Source organism: Suillus subalutaceus (assembly GCF_016647625.1).
Source record: "Suillus subalutaceus strain FC151 chromosome Unknown DFJ58scaffold_63, whole genome shotgun sequence".
Lineage (NCBI taxonomy): Eukaryota > Fungi > Basidiomycota > Agaricomycetes > Boletales > Suillaceae > Suillus > Suillus subalutaceus.
The window spans coordinates 190,073-213,698 of record NW_024540312.1 but is presented as its reverse complement, the minus strand read 5'-3'; the positions used below and the strand labels follow the sequence as shown (position 1 = coordinate 213,698).

Sequence of the window (23,626 nt, the reverse complement as noted above, 5' to 3'; positions counted from 1 at the left end):
GATATGTTGGATAATAGCCCTTTTGTCAGTAGAGGTAAGCTTGGATGGACGTCCTCCACAAGAGTTTTCCTTGTCTGGGTGGCTTTCTTTGATGAACTTGGCCACAGTGGACTTGCATATTCCAGTTCTAGAGGAAATTTGGCGAGCAGAGAGGCCAGCATAAGACAGAGAGAGGATATTATCTCTTTGAGCAGAGGAGATGGCTTTCATGGTGATTATGACTATGATACATGAGATATTCTGGTTTATATAGTTAGATATAGTCATAAAATAACATAATGACACCACTTTATAATTTATATAATAGTGGCATGATTTTTATGGTGTCATAAATAATGATTTATATAGTTTTAATATACACTCAAAAAACTGTCCACATGAGTCATCATTTTATAAGCCTTATATCTCCACCATATCTCCGCCGATTCCCACGGTGTAGGGCTCAAATAAAAGCCCTGAAGCCATACTACAATGTGGTATAAGTATGTCCTTGAGGAATTTGTTCATTCTCACACAATATCATAGATAGTGAAAAATGTCAAAACATGCGGACAGTTTTTTGAGCCACTGTAGACACATCATCACTTCATCAGGATCATTGCTCAGAGCACATTGTCTGGAGCGACCACTCCATCGTGAATCGAAAGGACACTGGGGGTACAGGTTTTAGTTATCATGAGGCCGAGATTTGGCTCCCAAGCAGTGTGCCCATCGTGGATGGAGCTTGTCCTATGGGTATTTTCCCCCACACCACCACGCTCAGCTGTGTGTACAAAATTTTGGCAGTACTTTACCAGGTTCTCACCAACTAGCTCAACGTCCTCGAGTGCTTCCTCGTTAAAAATAGCACCAGTAGTGCCAGCAACTTCCAACTCTTCCCTGGTGTACTAGAAGCTCGCCACACATGCCTGTACACCTATGATTAGTCTCCTCTAGTCAGACCATTGCAGAAGGAAGACGTTTGTTCCTTCTATATGACCACCCAAGACCTTCCCAGATCATAATCTATACGGTGCGCAGCTCGCGACCAGAGGCCTGTGTCTGGACTCTCCGAGACATCCAGTCGCCAAGCACATGTCATCCCGGCCAAAATCTCCTGCAGTCCAAATCAGCCGCGTCGTAAACCAAGTGTTCGACATCGGCAATACGGGGGCCACGGGATTGCACGGACTTCACAAAAAGTTCGAGGTATAACATTGGAACGCTCCGGACGTATCCTTTCTCAGATTACACATCTTCCACGCCATCCAAAGCCATCATCATTCTACAAGAAATATTGATTATGCCCAATAAAACGCGACACAGCCAGGAGAAGAAATCCAAAGGGCTTCGGCGTTGAGCACGGCTGACGCTGGACGTCGGACGCGTAACTTGAAGCGTTTCAAATGACGGCCCGGCTTTCCTGTTATAAGCCTATATACAATGCTATGAGTTAGGCTCGTGACCAGCCTAGCTTGTACTACCACGGATGCTCGAGTGGTGTGGGCAGAAATCCTCAACATTTGCATAAGCAGACTGGTTGCTAGTCTGGCTTCGGGTATTTGTGTATGACTGTAGGTATAATATCAAGGTATAAATGTTGAAATCTGTCCTTCCAAAAAAATGCACAGCTACGATCAAGCTACGATATCTCCAGTGTCCTGACATGCATTCTATGAACAGAATCCGCCACTTCCTTGACTTGTGCAATAATATTGCGATCTGACGCAATTCTCTTGTATTCTCCACCGCGTTGCCGCGCTAGCAGAAACGCGCCGAAAGGTTGTCCAAGGCGAACGATCAATCGTAATGCCCGTGGGTGTAACTGTGAATCAATTGGCCCTGTTTCACCAGAAAACACGCTGAGGTTATCACGAAACATAGACCCCCGCACAGACCAATTGTCCATGCCCTGTGGATTGCCTGTCAAGTCAGGCAGTTCCAGGAGATAAGGGTCCCACGGACGGACGAGTAAGAATGTCTGAAGAGTGGGCTTTGCCCGCGAAAATTGTGTCAGCTTGTCTTCCGTGTTGATCAACAGGTCACGAAGTCCGTTTGCCTTGACTTGATACGCGAAACATGCCTCCTGCTCTTGAGCATGGCTCCGTCTAACTTCTGTGACAAGGAATGCAATACAAGGCAGATGTAGTCTGCGGTCCGCAAAACGAGGAGCGCCCAGATCGTCAAGCAGGCGATGAAGTTTCAAGGCCACATCAATATCTAGGGCATTTTGCAGCCTGGAGACCGATGTCTGGATGTCGTCTTCGGACAGAGATGGCAGCGCGCACGGAAGAGCTCTGTATGAAGTAATATCGGCTGGCAGGCAACTATTGAACTCGGATGATTTTCCGACCCAGTCTAGCGCAGTGATGTCGCCCGACTGGGCCACAATCACCTGCAGGAGCCGCCCGAGTGCATTTTGCTTCTTCTCGCCATAAATAACAGGTAGGTGGATGCCGAAGATACCAAACAGTGAGTATGCAACATCTTCCTGCACTGTTGTGACACGAATCGACGCCCATCGCAATTTCTCTCGCGCCCGCCATCCCCGGACGGAAGGTGACCAGGGAGTGTGCATCTATGCCTGTCGCATTCTCCAACTCCCCCATGATTGTGAAAGACTCCTTGTGATTGCAAGAGCGGTCGTCGAGATATAGCGTCCAATCACTTTGATAAAATAGAACGATTTCGGGAGCAAGCAATTCCGGGAGAGTCCATCCACGCGTATTCCAAGCGCTCCTTGCCAGTGCACCAGACTTGGACGAAGCCGGAACGTCCGCGAGGTAGACGATCGTGAGTGCCGAGTGGCGATACCAAATAAACATGGAATTAAGTGATTTTTGGAGCTCGACATTGTTCTTCTGGTCGATGCAACAGGTATCAATCCATGCCCATCGATAGCCCATGTCGCGTGCAGTTTTGCAGAACGACTGCAACTTCACGATACCATCAACTGGATTCAACTCGTACACGACCTTGTCCTCGATGTCGTACAATAGTGGCTCTTTCCCTTGCCACATATGTGATAACATGACACAGCGGAAGTAGAACGCTACCACTTCTTTGATGCGCTCCGTTCGGATGTCTGCATGCTTGATTATGAATGACAGGAGTCCCTTGTATTCGGTGCTCAGTTTGAAGGCGCATATCTGCGTCTCTCGATCACACAAGAGCCCAGAAGCAGTGTCTAGTAGACGAAGTGGGGCGTCGTCGAGTTGTGTGTAAATGACTTTTCGAATAGCATTGTCTGCTTCAGATAGACTGATATACTGCAGGCGCAGTTCTGGATAAAGTGTCGAGCATCTTGACACATGAGTTATTTGGTACTTACCTCGTAACTGTATCTCAGGAGCATTGTCTAACTTGGAGAGCATGATTTCGAAGGTCTCAAGCGCTTCGTCATAGCGGTGTGCACCATGAAGCGCTGCATGCTTCAACTGGTATCCAAGATAGGACGATGGGTTGAATGTGATGACCTATGCATCGCCAAAATGAGCACTGGCTCCAACATGATTGATCTCATACCTTTTGTGCATCAAGAAGCGCGTCCTCCCACAGCATTTTTTCTAAATTTGCCTTACTGCTGTCTACAAAGACGGTATCAGTTGAAAAATCCAGGTCTATCCCTGACCAGTATGGGTTGGTAGCCCTATCAATAGCCTTGTCATGGTCGCTCGCAGTAATGGCAGCATCTGGCCCGCTGGCAGGCATCTACACAACACAGCAAAAGAAAATCAATCATAGCACCGTCGTTAAGCACAAACGAAACCGAGATACTCGCCTCCTCTTTCATTGATGGGTACGTAGGAACTACGGCGAGGCTGGACGCAATACCTGCTGTGTCGAGGGTAAAGTGCAAGTTACTTGAGTCTTGTTGTTCTATATCGACCACATATCAAAACAAACCACACTTTTGTCATCGACCGAATGACAACGTAACGCACCATCATCGACTTCTTCTGTGACCTTCGCGCTCGGTCGTATGAGAGATGTATTATATGGAAACGGCGTAGGCGTCGGCAGCAGCGGGTGTGGCAGGCATATATGAGAACGGGGTCCCAGGGGTGGAGACGGCGCAAGCAGTGTTGATACACTCACGTGAGGTGATGGTGGGCCGTAGTGCGAGTGGGCAGGGAAGAACCGAAAGACATGGGTTTGTGAGGGAACAACGGGAAGAAGATCGAGTTGGCGGAGTGAGGTAGGCGGTGATGGCATGTGTGATGCATGTGGTGATGGCGTGCATGAGGTGGGTGGTGATATCGGTGATGGCACGCGAGAGAAGCCTTCTCCATAATGACGGTGAAATTGTCCAAGATACTCCATTTCAATGTGCTATACCAAATATCAGTCTCCATCAGTCAGGAGGCACAGGGGAGAAAACAAAATGATAAGAGTACAAGGAGGGTGAAATGACTGGGGCGAGAAGAAGAAGAACGCACTCTTCGATCCATCTTCACGTCCCTGCTACTAATCTCAACAGCCTTACGCTCCTCCACAACCCGCATAACAATATCATACATTCTCAACGCCTCAGACACCACCTCATCCGCATCAAGTAACGCGTCAAGAAGCTGCTCCTCCAAAGTCTGTTCCTCTGCATCTCCATTAGTATCCATACCATGGTAATCTCGACTTGGCAGAGAACTGAATTGGATGTCGGGCTGCGATTTCGTAGGTCTATTTCCTTCTGCATTCCTTTCTCGCTTATTGCGCGGCCGTTCAGCGCCTGCAGACGCCCATGGAATTTGGGTATATATGAGTTCTTGTGACTCGCGGCACTTCATCAAAAATTCCTAGGGATTGGTCAGATTGATATGAACAGAATGGGGGCAAGAGCGCCATGATGTGCCACGCAAAGATGATACGGCAGACTGACAAAATGTGGATCAGGAGTTAACTGAGAAATCACACGCACATGTATCAGCCTCCCTTCTATCTGTTCTGGCGTCGCGTATGCAAGCATCTCGCTAAAGAAAGTCGCATATCCTTTCGCGATCTTGCATTCCTGGAATAAGCGCTTCATGTCCTCTTCGGGAGGAATGACACCGAGCTGGTGACTCTTCCTCGACAGCCGCTAATTGTGACAAGACAACACCGAAACAAGCGAACAAAAAATAGAGCAGGAGAATTGATCAGGGCACTGTCATAAACTACAAACCAAAAAAGCTGACCTCCTCTATCGGTGGACGAACTATAGGGGGGATAAACATAACATCGGTGTCGAATGGAATGCCCACATCAGGCTTATCAGGGGGCTTCAATCGCATCCATAGGGCACGGAAACCATCCCTATCACAGTCGCGATTTTTAGGCGAGAAAGGCGAGAGGTTGGGACCTATGAAGAAGAGTCGGCAAGAGGTCAGGTCAGTATTGCAAAAAAAAACGTAGCTTTATTATATTATAGAACGAGGAGATAGGACCGATACAGACAGGTTTCAAAAGGTACATCAAGTAAGCAGTAGATGAGGAAACAAATATCTTCGGCAAAAGGGGGCATAGTAAAGAATAAATTTAGCAATAGATAAACGCGTACGTGAACTAGTGATGAAGGCGGCAGCTGCGAGCACCTCCATTAGTTGTTTTCTAACGACAAGGTTTGTTCTCTTTGAGTTAGAAAGATATCGGACGCGGTGCGTACCATTATTGCCCATAGCTGTGCAAGCAGTAATGCAAATTGGATGGAGAGTGGACGAGCATGCGTTTTCCAAGGTGAGAGATCAAGGACGAAGCAACGAGCTGGGTAGTGCTTACCCTAGCAGCAGATAATTGAGATTTAGGCTCTGCATATCTGTATCCCAGATACCCTGTCAATGGTATAGAAAGCGAGGCGAGACTATAAAACGCACTTGAATTCCCTCCGAAGGGCTTTCACAGCCTCCTTGGCATTCGCTTCAGTAGCTGATGCGCGCTCGCAGACCTCGAGCACGAGCGTCCAGTCCTCCGATGAGGTCGCCGTAAGGTACCCTATGCCGGTATAAATTCCCGCACATCAAAGACACGGAATCGGCTGAGATGGCGCACCGATCATGCGCGTCAGCTCTGAGGGATTATATTCCTTGCGCCAAATGCGATCTCGTCCTTCCTCGTCCTTTTCTCTTCCCTTTTCCTTCTCACGAGTTTCACGCTCTTCATCACGTCCGCGCTCCTTGTCCTTGTCCCTGTCCCAGATAATCCCATCCCAGAAACTCTTCCTCTCCTTCTTCTCTGCCCTGTCCCTGTGTTCAACTGAAAAGGAATCATCTGGTACTTCGTGGACATGGTGCCGGTGTGGCTGTTGCAGGGCACGCTCCAGATGTAGATCAAGGGACTTCAGTACACCAATTGCAGCGGGTATCGGCTGCGTCTTCTGGATCTTGCGTCCGTCTCTCCGCACGGTATGGGTTGGGTTTGGGTTATTCTGCGAGGTGGGCGTGGGCGTAGGTGGTGTGGTGGTGTGACTTGTAACGCTGTATGGACTGCTGGAACGTGGTGGTAATATTACAGGTGGAATCGAAGCTAGGGAAGACGAGCGGCTCGATGACATCGAAGGCACTGCAAACTGAGGATACGGACTAGAAGGGACAGGGGGCTCAGATAGCACCTCCCAGTCACAGTGGTCCCCTGAAGGTTGTTTGGGACGCACAAGTAGTGTATCCTCATGGGTTGGGTTTGGGTTAGTCTGGGAGGTGGGTGTGGGCGTAGCTGGAGTGGTGGTGTGACTTGTAACGCTGTATGGGCTGCTGGAACGTGGTGGTAATATTACAGGTGGAATCGAAGCTAGGGAAGACGAGCGGCTCGGTGATATCGGAGGCACTGCAAACTGAGGATACGGACTAGAAGGGACAGGGGGTTCAGACACTTGTACACATCATCAACTGCCAATCAACGCTGTACCTTATCCTACCCCATCCATATAACACGACCTCTACCTCGGCATCTCCCCCCCGTTACCATTACCGCTACGACTCAATTAATCCTCAAATAACCCAAACCTATAATCTCACAATCCAACCATATTCACTCGCCTATACGGAATCACGGCCTCCACTGAAATCAGTCAAATCCATCAGAACCTTCCTCTCCGTCACTAGAGGAACCATTCTTTTACCATACTTTGCATTCAACCAGATTCCTATACCAGTCGCTTCGGCGGCCGAGAACGCGTCCAGACGATCCTTATCTGTCCAGTTACTTACCTGCGCGATCTTCTTAAAGTCACCTTTCCTTCGTTAGATTGCATGTCTAAAACGCGCGGCGGGAACGGCGGACCGGTGGAGGCAAGCCTCACACCGGGGCATTCATGAATCTAGAGGTGCGGGGGGGCACAGGGGCCCCCAAGACTAGATAGTATTGTCTTACATAGAGTTACACTCTCAAAGACACAAATTTGGATTTTAAAAAAAAAAAAAAAAGGGGGTTCAGATAACACCTCCCAGTCACGGTGGTCCTCTGAAGGTCGTTTGGGACGTACAAGTGGTGCATCCTATACGTATGCATCAAAATTCGGGTCAGTGATGATCCAAGTTATGACATAGATGATTGTTGCCACAAGTAAGTTGAAGATCAAGACTTACATCGTCGATGACAAAATCCGAAACATCTCTGTGCGGGATCACCTTTTGCTGCCTCGTTGCTGCTCGAAGTTTGTCGCGCCCACTGGCAAAAAGTTTCTTCATTGATAGGAAAGGAAGAAAAGATGTAAGGAATATCACTTACCTGGCTACGGAATTCCCTTTGTACTGCCAGCTATCTCATACGCAGCATTACAAACTTCAAAGAGCTGGGAGTAAATTGATGATCAAGGGCTACGCTAGGCTATGAGCAAGCTATGAGCCTGACTCGTTCAGTCACTTATTACAGCTTATTACACACATGACTCAGAGGCTGTGCATGAATATGAATATTAGCCTAGGGTTCGCCCTGCCGACTTTCACCTTGCTCCGTGGCGTGCGATTTTATTTTCTATACTTCCATTTTATTGCGAATGTACTATGTAGCTCCCAGACGGTTACATTTTCTTCTAAGTCTGGTTTTAGTTTGATTCAAGTACTAGGTACGTCCTACGTCAGATTATACATCCAAGCGGCTGCCTCGGGTTATCATGATGGGTAGGGCTAAAAAGTCGTTTCCGCAGTGACTAACTTTTGGAGTCGGGGATAGAGTTCAGATATGTACATAGCAAGCTCGTACTAAGCCCGTGCGCAGCATATGATACAATGCTAGCAGCCAAGCTTATTGTCTTCGAATGCTAACAGGTGACTCCCCCACTGGAGGGACCTCATTGAAAATAACGCTGGCAGCAGCTTCCAACGCCTCACTGGTATACTCGAAGCTTGCCATGCATGCCTGCACGCTCAAGACCCTTCTAGAAAACAATTCATATGGTGCGCAGCTCGCCAGGACCACAGTCGGCACTCCACTCAAGGCCTGTGTCGCAACTCTCTCCAAGACATCCAGTTGCCAAGCGCTACGATCCGCATTGCGTGTGACGAATATGAGACCCTCGCCGAAATCTCTTCTGCAGTCGAAATCAGCCGCGTAAACCAAATGTTCGACATCTGCAGCGCGGCGTCCCACGGACTCCGCGAAAGATATATAGTAAGGCGCCGCTGTGTTCCGGACATGGCCTTTCTCGGTGCGTTGCACACCTTCCGCATCATCCACCGCTGCATTAAGGCTTTCCACGACGGGTGTCATCACCACAATCTTGCCCGAAGAAAACACAGGAAGAGATCCAGAAATGAGCGCGGTAGATTTTGCGTATGCTTCCTCGCTCAGTTTCTTGTTCGTTGCCTGCAACGCATTCATCGCCTTCTCGTCGAATGGATTTCCGAGCACGTCATCCCATGTCCCAGCGAATTTCCGTTTCAGCGCAGCAATCCTTTCTCCACTTTTCCTCAGCTCGTCCATATGCAGCTCGCCCTTCTGGACTGCCTCGTAGGTGGCCTCCATCGATCCCTTATGGAATGCCATAGTATGGCAAACCATTACCACGTCTGTACCGGCTGCTAACGCTTCCACAGCACCACGTGGTACGCCTCCCTGCCTCTCCTTCACCGCATTCATTTCCAGACAATCCGTCACGACCACTCCTTCAAACTGCAGCTCCTCTCGTAATAGAGTTGTAGTCACAGCTCGTGAGAGGGAGGCTGGAGTCACACTGTCACCGGTCAGGGCCTGGATAACCATATGCCCCGTCATGATGCTGGCGACGCCAGCGTCGATCAGTTCTTTGAAAGGTTTCAACTCGGTTTGATCCAACTCGGCACGACTTTGGTTGATGACGGGGAGACCAAGATGTGAGTCAACGTTTGTATCACCGTGCCCTGGGAAATGTTTCGCGGACGGTGCAACACCACCTTGTGTGAAGCCATCGCTAACCGCCTTCGCGAATCGTGCAACCTCTTTGGGGTCTAATCACCGAAGCTCAGCAAAAGTTCTCCAAGTAAATAAACAGCTTGGGTCTCACCATCTCCAAAAGAGCGTACACCTCAAGGAAAGAGCACAGGTTAAGACACCATCGAGCAGCAAAGTACTTGATGCTCACCAATGACCGGGTTCTGTGGATCAGAATTCACGTCTCCTACCGGAGAGTAGGACCAATTAATGCCAACAGCTTTCATCTCGCGAGCTGAAGCCGCTGAACAATTTCTGGCATATTCGGGATCACCGGTCGCAGCGATCGCCATAGCTCCTGGACTAGAAAGTGATGAGATGAAAGAGGGTGAACAGCACATGACTTACAACTGTGTCCCAGCTTGATACTTTGCAGTCGAGCTAAACGCAGATACAAGGCCTGTGTGACTATAGTATCAGCCTGACGTGAAAGCGGACGCTGAGAAACGCACCATTCTCTTGATCAATCCCGATCATCAGCGGATGTCTGTGTCCAGCATCTCTTGCACACTGCTGCAAAGATTGAACAAGCGCGTGCACCTGCTTCACACCTGGGGCAATCATGATTCGCATAGTGTCGATATTTCAACAAACAAATATTGCGTCTCACTTTGCACATTCCGTTTCATGAGGATGATGTTCCTGATTAAAATGGCCCGTGAGTATAGGACACATCCATATGCGCTTTTGCCTACCCGACATGATACTTATTGATGAGCTCCTTTGCATCCTCGCCGACCTCATACCCATGAAATCCAAAAACGAAGTGCTGTAGTGGTCCTCGGGATTTAGTCCCACTCTGAGAACGGCTTTTAGCGCACCTGACCGATCTCCCTCTTATCCTCGTCTGAAAGATCCATGGTGGTCGGGAACGAAGAGATGAAAATCTACCATATGGTATCACGGTATGTCGACATCGTGATCACGTTGTTACGAGGTGACTTTCAACTTGGGCCACGTGATGTGCCTGAAAAGGCATTTTGGTACACAGTGCGGCCTGCTGTTCATGTGGCCGCATGATACGTAGACAAGAATAACTGTATATCGTTTTCTGGGCCGCAAGATGTCAGGTCTTTTTTGCACCCTGCCGTTATGCACCTCGGATTGGAGCCCCGAGTCTTTGAAACACTAAACGGTCGCCTCGCTTCCGATTTCAATTCATCCTAATAGATCCATGGTTATTAGTTACATCACCGTAAAGTAACCGACTGCTATACATTTTGGCCTGGGCGCTTGACTGCGCTTGATGGCTTCTCGAACAGGAAGCGACAGCATTTGATAACTTACATTATTTGGAATTCGGCTGTATTGAACATGCCGTCGATTTCCATTGAAATGGTAAATGAGCTGGCTACTGCCAGTGATGCTCCACTGCTGTGTGGCACATTAATGGTCGTGATGATCATGTGCGTAAAATTAGGCAACGACTACTGAATTGAATGCACTCACACCTGAAATTATGCATGCATTGGGATTTGAAATCATTAGCATGTGATGCATTGACACGAAAACTCGGCGCGGTAGTGACAGGGACATTGACGCGACGTTTTTTTTTTTTTTTTTAATCCAGTTTTTTGTCCATTGAGAGGAATACTCTATGTAGGACAGTGCTTTCTAATCTATAGGACCCCCGGTGTCCTTTGGTCTCTGAAGTCGCGAATGCCCTGATGTGGGGCGTGCCCCCATCAGTCCGCCGTTCCCGCCGGCCGTTTTAGACGCGCCCTTCATGTGATGAGATGAGATATAATTCTGCGTTTGTGATGATATAGTGCTTGTGGTGATGGTACGCTTATCTCGTCCGCTTTCGCGGAGTAACAGGAATCTAGTGGAGCGTGTTTTGAGGGAGAAGATGTTAGTGTTCCGTTGTGATCTATTCTCCATATCTCCGAGGCGCCTTTCAAGGTGCGGCTGGTTTCCATGTGTACGAGGTGTTAGGTTGGTGATGGTTATGAGGTATACTGTAGGATTATGGTGTTTGTAGAGTAGTCTTGGGTATATGTTGATGCTGGTGGTTGCTACATTTGTTTGTGCGATGTGGGGTGTTACATTGAGTGCGTTGAGTGTGTTATCTTATTTCTACAGGGTGGGTCAGGTCTTGCGTTTTTTGGACATGGGTACTTCACCGAAAGTGTTCTTGAGGCGTTTGGTTTCGTTGACATATTTGACTAAATGAGCAATGGCTTCTGCGCTTGTTAGGAGAAAGGGTATGGATGATGCGTCTCGGCCGAGTTCGTTTTGTAGCATGTGTCTTTGTTTCTGATAATGAGGGCATTCTAGCAGATAGTGGTGAACGGTTTCTTCTGTGTCTGGGCAGTGGGGGGCAATGCGGGTTTTCGGTTTGTTGATTCGGTGGAGATGGCGGTTTAATGGGATATGTTGAGAGCGGAGGGTCATGAGGAGTCCTGTGAGACGCTTTGGGAAGTTAGCAGTTAGTTGATGAACGCTCGGTTGATAACATTTGGGTCTATTTGTTGAAAACGTGCGTATCTAGGAGACTTGGTCCATAGTCTCGTCCATCTTGTGTGAGTTTCTTGATGATGTGCCTGCTTTAAAACGCTGATATACTGAGAGGGAGTGATCCATGGCGCAGGTAAGTTGGAAGGTCTTCGCGTGGGCTGTTGTTGTCGCTGCTTGTCGCTGCTTTCTTTGCTTCGATGTCGGCCATCTCGTTTCCGTGAATGTCTTCATGTCCTGGTGACCACCGGAGAGTGACGTCAAAGTTGGGGTATGTTCTTGCTAGTTTGCGCATTTCTCTGACGAAACAGTTTGCGATGTATGAGCCAGGGCGTGCTCGCGAGTTCTCTCCTGATTTAAGCGCTGCTTGATTGTCGATGGAAATTGATAGCGGGAAGGTTAGATTTGGTTCTGTTGAGATTAGTTTCGCTGCTAATGTTAATCCTACCTCTTCCGCTTCGTAGACTGTGTGTTCGTCTTCGTTACCTAGGTGAAATCTTAGGATTCTGGGTCTTGCGCCTGCTCTGAATAATATGGCTGCCGCGCCTATGTTTTTCTTATATCCAGATCCGTCGCAATAGACCTGGATCTCGTCCTCTAAGTTCGCGTGTTCTTCTATGGCCTTCTTTCTTTCTGATATTTGGGTTTTGTAGGGGCAATGGTGAGGACGGGCGCTATTGTCGTTGGTTTGAGTGATTCTATCTCGTCTGGGTTGATAGCAAAGAGATGTGTGAGTCTGTGGAGCGAGGAGCGGTGAGACGTTACGTAGCGTCCTGCAGCGCGTCTGACTGGTCCGTGTAGCGGATGAGTTTTTGGGAGTGCGGATATGCGGACGATGGCTCTGTGGCAGAAATTCTGGAGGAGTAGGGTAATTGGGAGGACGTTAGCGTGGACTTCTAGTAGGTCAGTGGCGGTACTTCTCATTGCTCCCGTTATTGCTAAGAGTGCGATTCGTTGGACTGATGTTAGTCGCTTTGCTGTTCCTAGGGAGCCTTTCTGGGGTGTGTCTGAGCCGTCTCTGAATGCCGGGGAGAACCAAAGGTCGGCTGCGTATATCATCTTGGGTATGGCGACTGCTTGATATAGTTGGCGCATGAGATGGGTCGGTATTCCTTTGGCCATCGTTGAGAGTCTTCGGATTTGAAGTACGTACGCCGTTCCTTTCGCTACTGCGTTATCTATTTGGGCTTTCCAGCGTAGCTCCTGGTCTAGAATGACTCCGAGGAATTTGTGGGTGGGGGAGGGCCGTATCGTTATATCTTGGAGTGTCATGTTCGGGCGTTCTTTGTTCCTGTTCATTGAAAAATCTATTAGTGCGAATTTGCTGGTTTCGAAGCGGGAGTTTGTGATTTCTGGACCATTCGAAGCCTCCTCCGTCTCGTTCTAACATGTCCTTGAGGATTCGGTGCGTCGTTTCGAAGTCCTTGCCTATTGCTATGAATGCCGTATCGTCTACAAAAGCCAGAGTTAGTTCTTTGAGCGCCTGCCTTCCCGTTCTGGGCTTGGCTACTTCTACAAGGTCAGAGTTATAAATTATATAGAGTATCATGGATAGGGGGTCCCCTTGGCCTATACCGTTATTGATGGGGATCCATTCAGATGTGTAGTCGTCGAATCTTAGTTGCGTTTTCCTGTTAGTTAGTAGTCGTTCCGTGAAGTCGATTAACTGTCGTGGTAGTCTGCGCTTTTTCATGTTGTGTAGTAGGCGTTTTGTTACTGCGTTCGGGAAAGCTCCTTCGATGTCGAGAAATAATACTGATGCTACTTTTCTTTGTTCTCCAGGCGTTGCGGATTGTTTCTTCGAGTAGATGGAGGGAGTCGGAGGTTGATCGTCCCGGGCGAACCGCCGAAGTGCGTGTTGGGGAGGAGTTGGTGTCGTTCGAGTAGGAAGGTCATTTGCCTCTGCTACTACTGCTGTTAGTAGCTTACCCGTTGTATTAAGTAGTGCTATGGGTCTATATGCCTTGGGGGTGGTGTAGCTTGGCTTGCCTGGTTTGCGTAGAACTACCGTCGTGAACTGTCTCCAAGGGTCGTAATATGTTCCATGCGAGAAGACTCCGTTGAAGAGGTGTACGAGGTATGGGGTTAGGGTTTCGGAGCAGCGCTTGAACACGATGTTGCAGATGCCGTCTGGGTCCTGGAGCTTTGAATCCGCTGAGGTTCGTTATGGCTTTGGTGATTTGGTCCTTGGTAAATGGGGTGTGTCTTGCTATTGGATCTGGGTAGGCGTAGTCAGTCGGTACATTGTCTGTTAGCGGAGGTAATGGGAATAGGGCTTGGGCTATCATTTGGCTCTTCTCTTCGTTCGTGCTTGCTGTGGTAGTCGTTCCGTCGGGGGTTTGCTTTCGTTAAGGTGGGGATTCTTGTTTTTCCTCCGTCGTTTGGGGTCGATGTGACGTAGCGGTTGGCGGTCCAGATATCGTTGCCCTCGATGTCCTCTAGCCAGTCTTGCCAGTGTTGCTTCTTGGTTTCTTGGATAAGGGTTCGCGTATTCGTTCTTCGTCTTCTTCAGTTCTTCGTGGACTTCGTGGTGGGAGAGGCTTCTCATCTGATAGGCGGTGCGGTGTAGTTTCATTACTTTTTTGCGTAGTTTGCTGAGGTCTTTGGTCCACCATCGTTTTGAGTGCGGGCAGGGTTTGGAGTTGGGTACGTGTTTCTTCATAGCTTGTGTTATACTACGGGTGATGAGTTCTGCGGTGAGTTGAAATTCCTCGTCAGACGCCAGAGGTAGCGGGGGGGGTGATTTGCGAGAGAGTTGCTTAGCGTTGTGTTGAATTCCTCCCAATCTACTTCTCTCCAGTTCTTGCGTGGTTCCGCGTGTGTTTTCGGGATGTTCATGTCGAGAACGAGTTGGATTGGTATATGGTCGGTCTTGGGTCCTCTCAGTTCTGGGGCTGTGGTACATGAGATGATCGCGTCGAGGAGGTGTTCCGTTCCGAAGGAGTTTGTCTGGTCTGGTCCAGTTTTTCGTGCTTGAGGATTGAAGGGTCGGGAGGCCTAGCGGGAGCAGTTGTAGCATTCCATAGTCGGCGAGTAAGTTGATGAGCGGTTGGGATGTGTGTAGTTGAAGAGGTGGCGGTTGCGGATTTCTTCCCAGAGGGGATGGTGTCTGTTGAAGTCGCCTAACCATAGCATGTGGTCTTCGGTGGTTGGGCGGAGGGTTGCGATGTTTTGTTCTAGGTAGGCGTCCATGGCTGCGAGTGTGTCTTGCTTCTCACCGTCGTTGTATATGTTGAAGATGGTACATTTGCCGAGCGGGCTGGTGAGTTGTAGTAGAACTATGTCTGATGATGGGAAGTTGATCTGGGTCCAGGAGTTAGTATCTAGCTTGGCGTTGATTAATGTTACCCGCTCGTGATCGTTTCTGAGGTTGTGTGTAGTGGGTGCGAAGGGTAGAGAACGTGCCATCTGTGGTTGGCCCTTGTGTTGCGTAAGAAGTTGATGTACGGTTCTTGAATAACGATGATGTCCCATTCCATGATCTTGGGGCCGTTGAGGAGGGGCTTCTTGTGCGGCCATCGAAGCGTTTAAGTTTTGCTGCCATATTCGTAGACTTCCGTTATTTATGTTGTTGGTGGGTTTCTTCAGGCATCCCAGCCGGAGGTGTCTATGTTGAGCTCGTTGGATTCTTCTAATGGGAGATGGGCGAAAAGGGTTGGTGAATGGCGGTGGTGTGTAGTTTTGGGGGGATTTGCGATCGGCGTCTGGGGGGGGTGTTTTGATGATCTAGGGTAGATTGGGTAAAGCGGGTTAGTGGGCGGGTGGAGAACTTCGATTGTGTGTTTGAATGAGGGCGGGGGGCGGGCGGGAGGGAGATGGCGGCGGTTTGTATTTGCTGGGGGTGCGCTATCTGGGTCCATGGGATTTCGGTAGGGTAGTAGGCATTCTATTTTCTGGGTAGCTATCGTTAAGGATTTCGAGGCGTCGTTTGAACTCTGGACATTTGCGGCTCCAGCTGGTGTGTTGGTCGTTGTTGCAGTTGGAGCAGAATTCGGTCTTGAGGGCGTGGCATTCTGAGGTCCGGTGTTGAGCGCCGCAAGTTCCGCATGTGTCTGAGGCCGCTTTGCAGTTTCTGGCTATGTGGCCGAAGTTTTGACATTTGGCGCATCTTCATTGGTTCTTTCTTGTCTTTGCGTATGGTGAAGCGTTCGTTTTGGATGCAGAGTCCTTTCTTGATGATGTCGTTGGCCGTTGGAGCGTTTATTGCTTGTAGGATGGCGAAGGCTTCTGTTGAACTTGGGTGCGTCTGTTGACCGGTTTGATCCATTGATGTTGATGAGGGAGTTTTCTTGGGAGGTCGTTTTTCTTTCTCGGTCGTTCTGAGGAACTGTTCGTTTTCAATCTGTATGCGGATAGGTAAGTATTCAATGACTATTGGGAAAGCGCTACTGCGGAACGATACTGTTGGGCCTAACTTGCTGGTGAGTGCTTTGCTGTTGATCGGTTTCCTGATCCATGTCGCTAGGGCTTCATTGTCTAGTTCCACTAGGAGGCCTCCGTTGCGGAAGGTGGTCACAGATCGGACGTCTCCTTGTGGGGATGAGTCGTCTTTGATGTTGGCTAGGGCGTCCTTGATCAGTTTGACAACGTCTGTGTGGGTGGTTTCTGGCGTGAAGACGTTTCCTCCCGGAAGGGGGTCGAGGATGATTTGGCAGGCTCGTAACGCTGCTCTTGCTACTGCTTTATCTATTGATGGTGGGAGATTGGCTGCAGTAACTGAGCTGTATGAGGGTTGCTGGGGTTGTTGTTGTTGTTGCTGAATGGAGGGTGGTGTGTTGGCGTTCTGAGATGTGTTGGCGTTGGATGTTAGCTGCTGGGATAACTCGTTGATGCGTTCCTGGGCCTTGGTGAGGTTTGGTTCGAAGGATTTCAGTGTTTTGCTGCAGTTGTTCATGGATTCGTGTAGGGCGTCTGCTGCTTCTTCAAAGCGCTCTGCTGCTGTCGCCGTATCGTCTCTTTTCTCTTCTATTTCCCTTTCCATCTTTGCCTTTAATCTTTCTGCTTCTTTCAGCGTGTTGTCTAGTCCTTCCGATGTTGATAAGATCTTTGCTACGTGCGGGGCAATTGCTGCTATGACATGTTCTGCGATTCTGGGAGAGAGGTTGTTAGTGATTTGGTTAGTTATATTTTCCGCTATTTCGTTTGCTTCGTGCTTTTTCATTATGTACGCTACCGCTCTAATGGCTTCTACTGCCGGTAGGGGAATTGACTTGAGTTGGGTGATATGGAACATTACTGAGATTAAGTGGGTTAGTGTAAATGGTTCGTCGACATGGCACAATAGATTTTTGTTTAGGTATTCTTCTGCATTTTCGATGTTTTTGATGGTACTTGGTAGCGCCTCGATGTCTTCCTGGGAGAGGTTCGATCTCCTGGTTTGACGTGTGGTAGCGATCGTCGCTGAGGGGTGAGGTGCTTTCTGTCGGCGTTCCAGTACCTTTGTTGGTGATTTTCTTTGGTATAGTCATTTGCAAGGGTGTTTTTATTGGTTTTGGAGTTGGGTGGGGTTTGCTGTGCGCCGTTGGGCGTCTTTTGTCGCCTTAGGGCGCTTTGTTGGTTGGTTTTTCTTCGGGGGCCTAGTCGGGGTGCCACTTGGTATATGACCAAGGTGCGATTTCTTGACGCGACGTTGACAAGGCATGTATGCAGTTTGACATAGGACTTACCCGGTACTACTCCACATAATTGGCGACAGAGTCAGGAGGCTTGGATATTTGAATTCAAATAGTCAGCCCTGTCATGAAAGTTAACACACTCACTGGACCACTAATATTAAAGTTGATAGGAACACATGAGGCGAACATCCTCTGTACGAGTCCATGCACGTTCGCAAGCACTTCACCGAGAATGAAATCTACATCGAGCGACGAGGTCATGGTTTTCTGTTGGTCGGCGTCACGATCGCGGTGTCACAACCGACGGCGTGGCGCGGTGGAGATGACCAATCATAGGCCGCGGCTCCTATGATCATTCAGGTCATTCAGGACGAAAACTTTACAGTCATTGCAATTATCTTCTCAGCCTGAAGCGAATATGGGGGTCAGTCACACACATGTACTTTCTTCTGATCCCAAATACTAATGGCGCCCGGTAGCCCGATAATCGACCAGCCAAAAGACCTCGCTTGCAAGGACCTGATGGCTTCCAAGTAACGAAGAATACCTCGAAACCCGCGTACAAACCTCCCCCGCCCTTTGTATCCTCTTTTGATCCACCGAAGGCCGGGCCCTCAACAAAGGTTCCTTATGACAAGCAGGCCAAATCGAAGGATTCGACTCATGTTCGACAGCGACCGCAAAACCCGTTAACTGCCGAGCTCCCCGACTTTGGCGACACTTCACTCGGACGCGAGGCTAAGGGAAAGGAGAAGGAAATATCGGTTCGCCCAGCTGGCAATCGCAAGCGACTGATCCCATTTATCACTGCGAATAACGCAGGGTCAGACACATCTCGTGCGCCAATCGTGAAGCGCCTCACTATTGCCCCTTCGGAATCAGCATCTGTACATCTTCCTATATCCCGTCAAAAACCGCATTCCGCACCTCTTCGGCCTCTTCAACCTCTCAAGCCACCTTCGTTTATAATCAGCGCCCCAGCAGATGCATCATCTTCCAAACCTCAATCTTTCTCGATTCTCAAGCCACCTCCAAGGCCTCAGCCGACTACTAAAGCGATCGTTCTGAAGCCTCTTGCTCCGCCTAGCTTTGCCCCGTTTCCCCCCAAGAAATCATCGACTAACATGAAGCCCATCTCATCTTTCGCGATAAATCCCACAAAGGACGGTGCAGGTGCTGAGCTGCTCTCGCTTTTCCTCCAACAGCACGGACATAACTTTGTCACTCCATTCGAACGCGAGATACAGCGTGGCATTGGACTCAGCCCTCGCAAAAACAAGAACGCCAAAGGGAATTTTGTACGGTACGTGCGCGTGTCGCGAGATTATCGGCCGATTGATAATGAAACACGCAATGGTACAACAGCGGTGGGATGGCGGCGCGTGCGCAACACCTCATCTCAGGCACAAAGACCGACTATACCCTTTGGTGCCTACAGCTTAAACAGAAGCTCTCGTCCGCGTCACCCTCCGCGCCGGCTTTATCGTGTGATTTGCGCCTACATATTCTGCGAGTACTACCCCTTCCCACGAAAACCCCCACCCCTACCCGTGTGCACATCGCCATATGCCGCATCTCATCCCGCCACAGGTCCGCCAACATAACCGACTTGAGAGATCAATGCTATGTCGTTCTTTTTCCACACGTTGTGGAGCCCAGTCGTAATTTCGAAGAGGGCAAGGATGTCTTGGCCTGGATGCCGTGGTACAAGGCTATGCTCTCCCATGTAGTGCCGAGGGAAGTATTAGGAGGTCTTTCGGTTGAGCCATTGATGCCTCCAAGAAGCGTCATGATTGTACCACGATGGCACATTATGCAGGCAGACTGAGTGACAGGAGGAGCTAGGGTCCGTACTGGGTACTGGGTCACCGCTACACTGGTACTGATGGTTTCATAATCATATTGCATGGCGTTTGGGACGTACCTTTTCAGTCACTTGTCAAAAGTCCTCCTGCCGACGAGTCAAACGCCAGTGCCTCGATCCGCATGCTGATTCTAAATTGATATCTTGAAGGTAGTCCAGCTCTGACATGACTGAAACGAGTCTTTCGAACTGCGTAACCATGTTGTACTCCGAGTCAACGCTGAAACCCACATTATAGAATCTAGGCACAATACAATCGCGGTCTGCAGCTGAATCTCCGACTTGAGATTTGAAATGAAATAGGATTGTACACTAGGCTCGTGACCAGCCTGCAGGCATATACTACCACGGATACTTGAGCGTCGAAAAATTCTCACCATCGCATAGTCAGACTGGCAACGAGTCTAATTGTACATGCTGCGGAACTTAAGGCCAAGGGGCGATTTAGTGGATAGTTTAATGAATACACCGCTGTGTAGCACTACCCTATGGGTGCTGCCAACGTGCGTCTACTTATTCAGTGCGGATGTGAATATTTACACTATTTAGTTTTGCCTCTATCAAAATGAGGTAATTATCACATGCTCACTCGTAGCTTGCAAGTTGCAGCGCAGCGCTTTAGCTCGAGGCGGAGTTCCATATGCAAGTCGCCGGCGAGTTCACCGTCATGTTGCCCATTAGAAAATTAATATTATCGCTACCACCTAAAAGCACCAAACAAACCTGCCACGTACTCGGTTGAATGCGTCTCAAAGCGGCCAGCTACCATTGGCGCACATAAAGATAAACTACCCCACACTTGGCGATGATCGATGATCTACCCTTCCACGTCAATGGTATACCCCATGATGCATTGATGGAGCGGTTGTCTTGCTTCTCATGTCTGGGCCCTGACGTCAGTGTGAAAGAAACGGCAGGCTGGGAACTAACAAACTCTCAGTTCCCGCGGCGCGTCGGTATATATCACTACGTATACCGCATTCTGCCAAAGCGACAGTAAGGATCTAAGAGGGAATTGACTACTAAACATATGCCCATGAAACCGTGACGCGTGCGGACATGCTCCTCAAAATGGACGCAGAGGTACATGCGATCACGTGATCACGTGTTGGGTTAGCCACAAACGCGCATAAAGTTAAACTTTTGACCGACTCGGATTAGCCAGATAGACTCACTTGTTTTCTCATTGATATCATCCAAATGCCCAGAAGACGCGTGCCATCAGGGCCAGGTAGACCTCCTTCTCAACCACCATCCGGAGACGAAGGAGACATAGATTTCAAGCACTCTCAGGGCAGCAGTGATGACCACAACGAGTATTTGCGTGACATTTAATATACCACCTATCACGCTGACAACAGATCTCTAAGAACGTTCGCGGTCGTCGCAGCGGAGTTTAAAGGTGTGTCATTCTTCATAGCCCTAGGTGGACATAATAATCTGATTATATGCGCTTGCCAGCGACCTGGGAGAAAAAGCTGAGGGGACGCGATGATAAGATAGTACAGACGACACAAAAGGAACTCCACCTTGCCGTTCGTATTCTTGATATCCACGATGTCCCATCTTCACCTTTCAACCAGCTCCAGAACAAGGAAACCGAAATAGCCAATATCATAAATGATATGTAGGACGTCCTGTCACCGTGTATATCGCTATCTGTTCAACACTGATACGTGACCCAAGGGAGGCCCTTCACCAGGATTTCCTCGAACAATATGCGATTCTAGAAGACAAGAAGCGCAAAATCACAGCTGCGATTGCTGAAGCCCAGGAAGAACTTATAGTCTGTTTTTCAGCGTCGAGAACCCATCCTTTCATTCTCTAAGCAAATGTCATCTTACAGCCGCTCGCGGTCAAATGCCACCAAGCGAATATCAGCCTCGGACACGAGGTCGAGAACGGCCAACTGGAAGGGATGGCCCTCATCAAGGGTGCTTGTCAGTGTATGGTCATTTCCGTTCTCTTGCTGCTCCGCATCTGATCTGCCTTCCCCCGCTCCATAGCCACGCGGGACATTGCCCAGGAACTAGGCACATCACACTTCGATTGCTGAATGATAGCACGATATATTGTTCCCCCTTGACCAGCTTGGTCTGTATTAATTGTTTGTAGATACGGTCGGCCTAGCCCATGTTAATAGACTGCATATATGGACTGCTCGACATGTCAGCCGTTTCATCCCCGCTTCCGCATTGTATGACATGGGCGGCCAGCAGTTTTACCTCGCCGCTGAACATCATATATCAATAAGTCGTCATGACTTTGATTCCCATACGACGTGGGTCAGAAGCACTGACCGTCGGGACTTTCCCGTACAATGAACTCGCAAGCCCCGGTCTCCGGGGCTGATAGGTTCTCTTCTCTTCGCTTCTGATGCGGCGGGTAAGTAGCCTAAGAATGGTAAGATAGTGCCTGGACTATCATATGCAAGGAGGGCGGAATTTCTGCGAGCCTCCGGAGACGTAGGAGATGAAAAAAGCAATTGGTAAGTGTCCATCGCAAATCTCGGACGGCCCCTGGATGCGATACAGACATAGATCGCCGGCATGTTTTATCAAGAGAGAACACCACAGCAATTTGTACGAAACAATGGATGGTTCAAGATCGGTACTGACGCTTGTTCTTACCAAAGTCGAGGAAGCAACGTGCATGACACGCGTGGAATATGAGCTAACAGATAACAGAACCGATAAACCGTAAGCTTGGACAGCAGCGGCACAACGTGGGTGTGTAGACAAGGAGGGCCTATCATTCTCATATCTAGGGCACAATTCGCGACCTCGCCAATCTTCGTGTAAGGACCCGAAGTGCTGTTCGTGTGTCGCGACCCGAGCAGGGATAAGTTATCGCTGGTGGCACCGTCGGCAGAAGCGAAGGTACATTAGCTAATGAATGAATGAATGAATGAACATAACAACTCACGGTTCATACTAAAATCTATCCCTGTTGCGCGCTTGAGTATAACAGGTTGTATTACCAAATGGATAATTAAAGATTTTCATTTCGTCAAGGTTACCCTGACTTGGTGGTATAGCGCCTGCCAGTGCGGTGTGCGCTCTTAAACCATGCTAAGCCAGAAGAACTATAACCTTTTCAGCGACCCGCCACTCCGCCTTGGCGCCGTCCACATCGAGATCTCTCAACCTTTTGAGTTCTGTGGCACCTTCGCCAAGACGACGATTCGTGGCCATAGGCTCGGTGTCTGGTGCCACATCGAGGTTGATATCTAGGTCGTATAAAGAAGGAATGTGTAGTATCACTCTTCGTGGCTCTATGTCGAGCGTTGAGTTGGAGATATGGGCGTGAGTCTATATAATCCAATGATTACCATCAATACAAGAACTAAAGTACGGGCGATACCATGTCTCCGTGGAAACAGACGGACAATACTTAATAGTATGCCGGGGGATGGGACTTACCAGATTGGGCACATTGATCATGAAACGGATTTTACGCTGGTCCTTCGTCGGGGTCCACGACCATGTGGGAGTCTGGGTATTCGATGCGGTTTTGAATATCCCCTTGACTCTTGGAGCCGATGCGGTAGCTGTTGGAGAAGCTAATTCCTGAATGAGCGTAGTCTTGGTGTTGGATTTGTGGTGAGGGTGACCGGACAGTCCAGGCACGAGCACTTGTCGCGACACAGGTTTGCCTTTCGAGGCGATGTTGGGCGTGCCGATCTGCCGGGAAAGCAAAAGCGAGGTGTGCGATTCAACGCGCTGCAGTGCAAGTTCTATGCCAAGCGATAGTCAGGTAATGTATCGGATAGCGAAGCATCAGATAACGTGCCTGTGATGAAAGCTTTGAAGTTTGGTTCTTTCAGGATGCGAGATTTGATGGATGTGTTGAAGACGCAATCAACGACAAGGGCTGGTTGACCGGCTAAAGACAGGATGTGCGAAGTGCTCGGAGACGGGTAGAGGATAGTACCGACCTTTGTCCTTGTCATCACGAAGATCTGATACTACGACTGGAATGAAACTTCCATCCGAATTTGATCTGTCATAGTCTTGGTCACGCATTGCTTTCTGAATTGCATCTTCGCTACCAGGTGGAGGCGGTGGTACGTTCGTGTCCCATGCTATGTTAACAAAAACTTTAAGTCCTTTCGGAATAGTGTTTTGTGTGTTTAAGAGGACTCCTAGGGCATCGGAGGGCGTACTAGGAGGATGACTAGTGGCGGTTCTGGGGACGACGGCGGGTTGAAGCACGTTTGATTTTACACAGAAGCCGGGCACTGGATTTAGTGCTAGACTGATTGAAGAGGACATTAGCGAACATAGCGTGGAAACCAAGTGGAAACAGCTCACTGTTCTATGAATAACATCATTTCCAT

At 49.1% G+C, this 23,626-nt stretch overlaps 7 protein-coding genes across 7 annotated transcripts; 3 read left to right on the top strand and 4 right to left on the bottom strand.

The window, feature by feature from the left end:
- Window positions 1-3,789: 3,789 nt before the first annotated feature.
- Window positions 3,790-7,634, bottom strand: DFJ58DRAFT_886039 (uncharacterized protein; the record flags this gene model as incomplete). The annotated part of the gene is made up of 13 exons (XM_041394645.1): window positions 3,790-3,858; window positions 4,078-4,311; window positions 4,419-4,772; window positions 4,895-5,053; window positions 5,151-5,314; window positions 5,513-5,582; window positions 5,618-5,632; window positions 5,731-5,767; window positions 5,826-5,943; window positions 6,001-6,791; window positions 7,155-7,264; window positions 7,430-7,441; window positions 7,533-7,634. The coding sequence occupies 13 exons, from the start codon at window positions 7,632-7,634 to the stop codon at window positions 3,790-3,792; spliced, it is 2,235 nt and encodes a 744-aa protein (XP_041243224.1).
- A 321-nt stretch (window positions 7,635-7,955) lies between these two features.
- DFJ58DRAFT_792183 (glycoside hydrolase family 3 protein) lies at window positions 7,956-10,290 on the bottom strand. The gene is made up of 8 exons (XM_041390346.1): window positions 10,176-10,290; window positions 10,050-10,123; window positions 9,965-9,996; window positions 9,807-9,905; window positions 9,703-9,754; window positions 9,506-9,657; window positions 9,428-9,448; window positions 7,956-9,371 (listed from the first exon to the last, which is right to left on the bottom strand). The coding sequence occupies exons 1-8, from the start codon at window positions 10,212-10,214 to the stop codon at window positions 8,191-8,193; spliced, it is 1,650 nt and encodes a 549-aa protein (XP_041243223.1). The 5' UTR covers window positions 10,215-10,290; the 3' UTR covers window positions 7,956-8,190.
- Window positions 10,291-13,939: 3,649 nt separating this feature from the next.
- Window positions 13,940-15,389, bottom strand: DFJ58DRAFT_419970 (uncharacterized protein). The gene is made up of 2 exons (XM_041380307.1): window positions 15,214-15,389; window positions 13,940-15,111 (listed from the first exon to the last, which is right to left on the bottom strand). Exon 2 carries the CDS (start codon window positions 14,936-14,938, stop codon window positions 14,093-14,095), a length of 846 nt encoding a protein of 281 aa, XP_041243222.1. The 5' UTR covers window positions 14,939-15,111; window positions 15,214-15,389; the 3' UTR covers window positions 13,940-14,092.
- A 1,255-nt stretch (window positions 15,390-16,644) lies between these two features.
- Window positions 16,645-17,423, top strand: DFJ58DRAFT_792180 (uncharacterized protein). The gene has a single exon (XM_041390345.1). It carries the CDS (start codon window positions 16,701-16,703, stop codon window positions 17,187-17,189), a length of 489 nt encoding a protein of 162 aa, XP_041243221.1. The 5' UTR covers window positions 16,645-16,700; the 3' UTR covers window positions 17,190-17,423.
- A 7-nt stretch (window positions 17,424-17,430) lies between these two features.
- Window positions 17,431-19,499, top strand: DFJ58DRAFT_792178 (uncharacterized protein). Its single transcript, XM_041390344.1, has 4 exons — window positions 17,431-17,535; window positions 17,594-17,847; window positions 17,903-18,726; window positions 18,789-19,499. Exons 2-4 carry the CDS (start codon window positions 17,842-17,844, stop codon window positions 19,249-19,251), a joined length of 1,293 nt encoding a protein of 430 aa, XP_041243220.1. The 5' UTR covers window positions 17,431-17,535; window positions 17,594-17,841; the 3' UTR covers window positions 19,252-19,499.
- Window positions 19,500-20,404: 905 nt separating this feature from the next.
- DFJ58DRAFT_792172 (uncharacterized protein) lies at window positions 20,405-21,549 on the top strand. Its single transcript, XM_041390343.1, has 7 exons — window positions 20,405-20,603; window positions 20,658-20,689; window positions 20,749-20,822; window positions 20,871-20,914; window positions 20,974-21,073; window positions 21,134-21,233; window positions 21,294-21,549. The coding sequence occupies exons 1-7, from the start codon at window positions 20,488-20,490 to the stop codon at window positions 21,341-21,343; spliced, it is 516 nt and encodes a 171-aa protein (XP_041243219.1). The 5' UTR covers window positions 20,405-20,487; the 3' UTR covers window positions 21,344-21,549.
- Window positions 21,550-22,358: 809 nt separating this feature from the next.
- Window positions 22,359-23,561, bottom strand: DFJ58DRAFT_716658 (uncharacterized protein; the record flags this gene model as incomplete). Its single annotated transcript, XM_041384244.1, has 4 exons — window positions 22,359-22,598; window positions 22,710-23,009; window positions 23,144-23,172; window positions 23,225-23,561. 4 exons carry the CDS (start codon window positions 23,559-23,561, stop codon window positions 22,359-22,361), a joined length of 906 nt encoding a protein of 301 aa, XP_041243218.1.
- Between the last annotated feature and the right edge of the window lie 65 nt (window positions 23,562-23,626).

What these genes read in the sequence shown, in the direction of transcription:
- DFJ58DRAFT_792183 (XM_041390346.1), bottom strand. Translation starts at nt 10,214, where the DNA reads ATGGATCTTTCAGACGAGGATAAGAGGGAGATCGGTCAG. An exon ending in ATCAATAAGTATCATGTCGG is followed by an intron (nt 9,997 to 10,049) that starts GTAGGCAAAAGC and finishes CATTTTAATCAG; the next exon opens with GAACATCATCCTCATGAAAC. An exon ending in TCCACAGAACCCGGTCATTG is followed by an intron (nt 9,449 to 9,505) that starts GTGAGCATCAAG and finishes TCTTTCCTTGAG; the next exon opens with GTGTACGCTCTTTTGGAGAT.
- DFJ58DRAFT_419970 (XM_041380307.1), bottom strand. Translation starts at nt 14,938, where the DNA reads ATGGTTAGGCGACTTCAACAGACACCATCCCCTCTGGGAAGAAATCCG.
- DFJ58DRAFT_792180 (XM_041390345.1), top strand. Translation starts at nt 16,701, where the DNA reads ATGGATTCGTGTAGGGCGTCTGCTGCTTCTTCAAAGCGCTCTGCTGCT.
- DFJ58DRAFT_792178 (XM_041390344.1), top strand. An exon ending in GCCAAAGGGAATTTTGTACG is followed by an intron (nt 18,727 to 18,788) that starts GTACGTGCGCGT and finishes ATGGTACAACAG; the next exon opens with CGGTGGGATGGCGGCGCGTG.
- DFJ58DRAFT_792172 (XM_041390343.1), top strand. Translation starts at nt 20,488, where the DNA reads ATGCCCAGAAGACGCGTGCCATCAGGGCCAGGTAGACCTCCTTCTCAA. An exon ending in AGCAGTGATGACCACAACGA is followed by an intron (nt 20,604 to 20,657) that starts GTATTTGCGTGA and finishes CAGATCTCTAAG; the next exon opens with AACGTTCGCGGTCGTCGCAG. An exon ending in AAAAGGAACTCCACCTTGCC is followed by an intron (nt 20,823 to 20,870) that starts GTTCGTATTCTT and finishes CCTTTCAACCAG; the next exon opens with CTCCAGAACAAGGAAACCGA.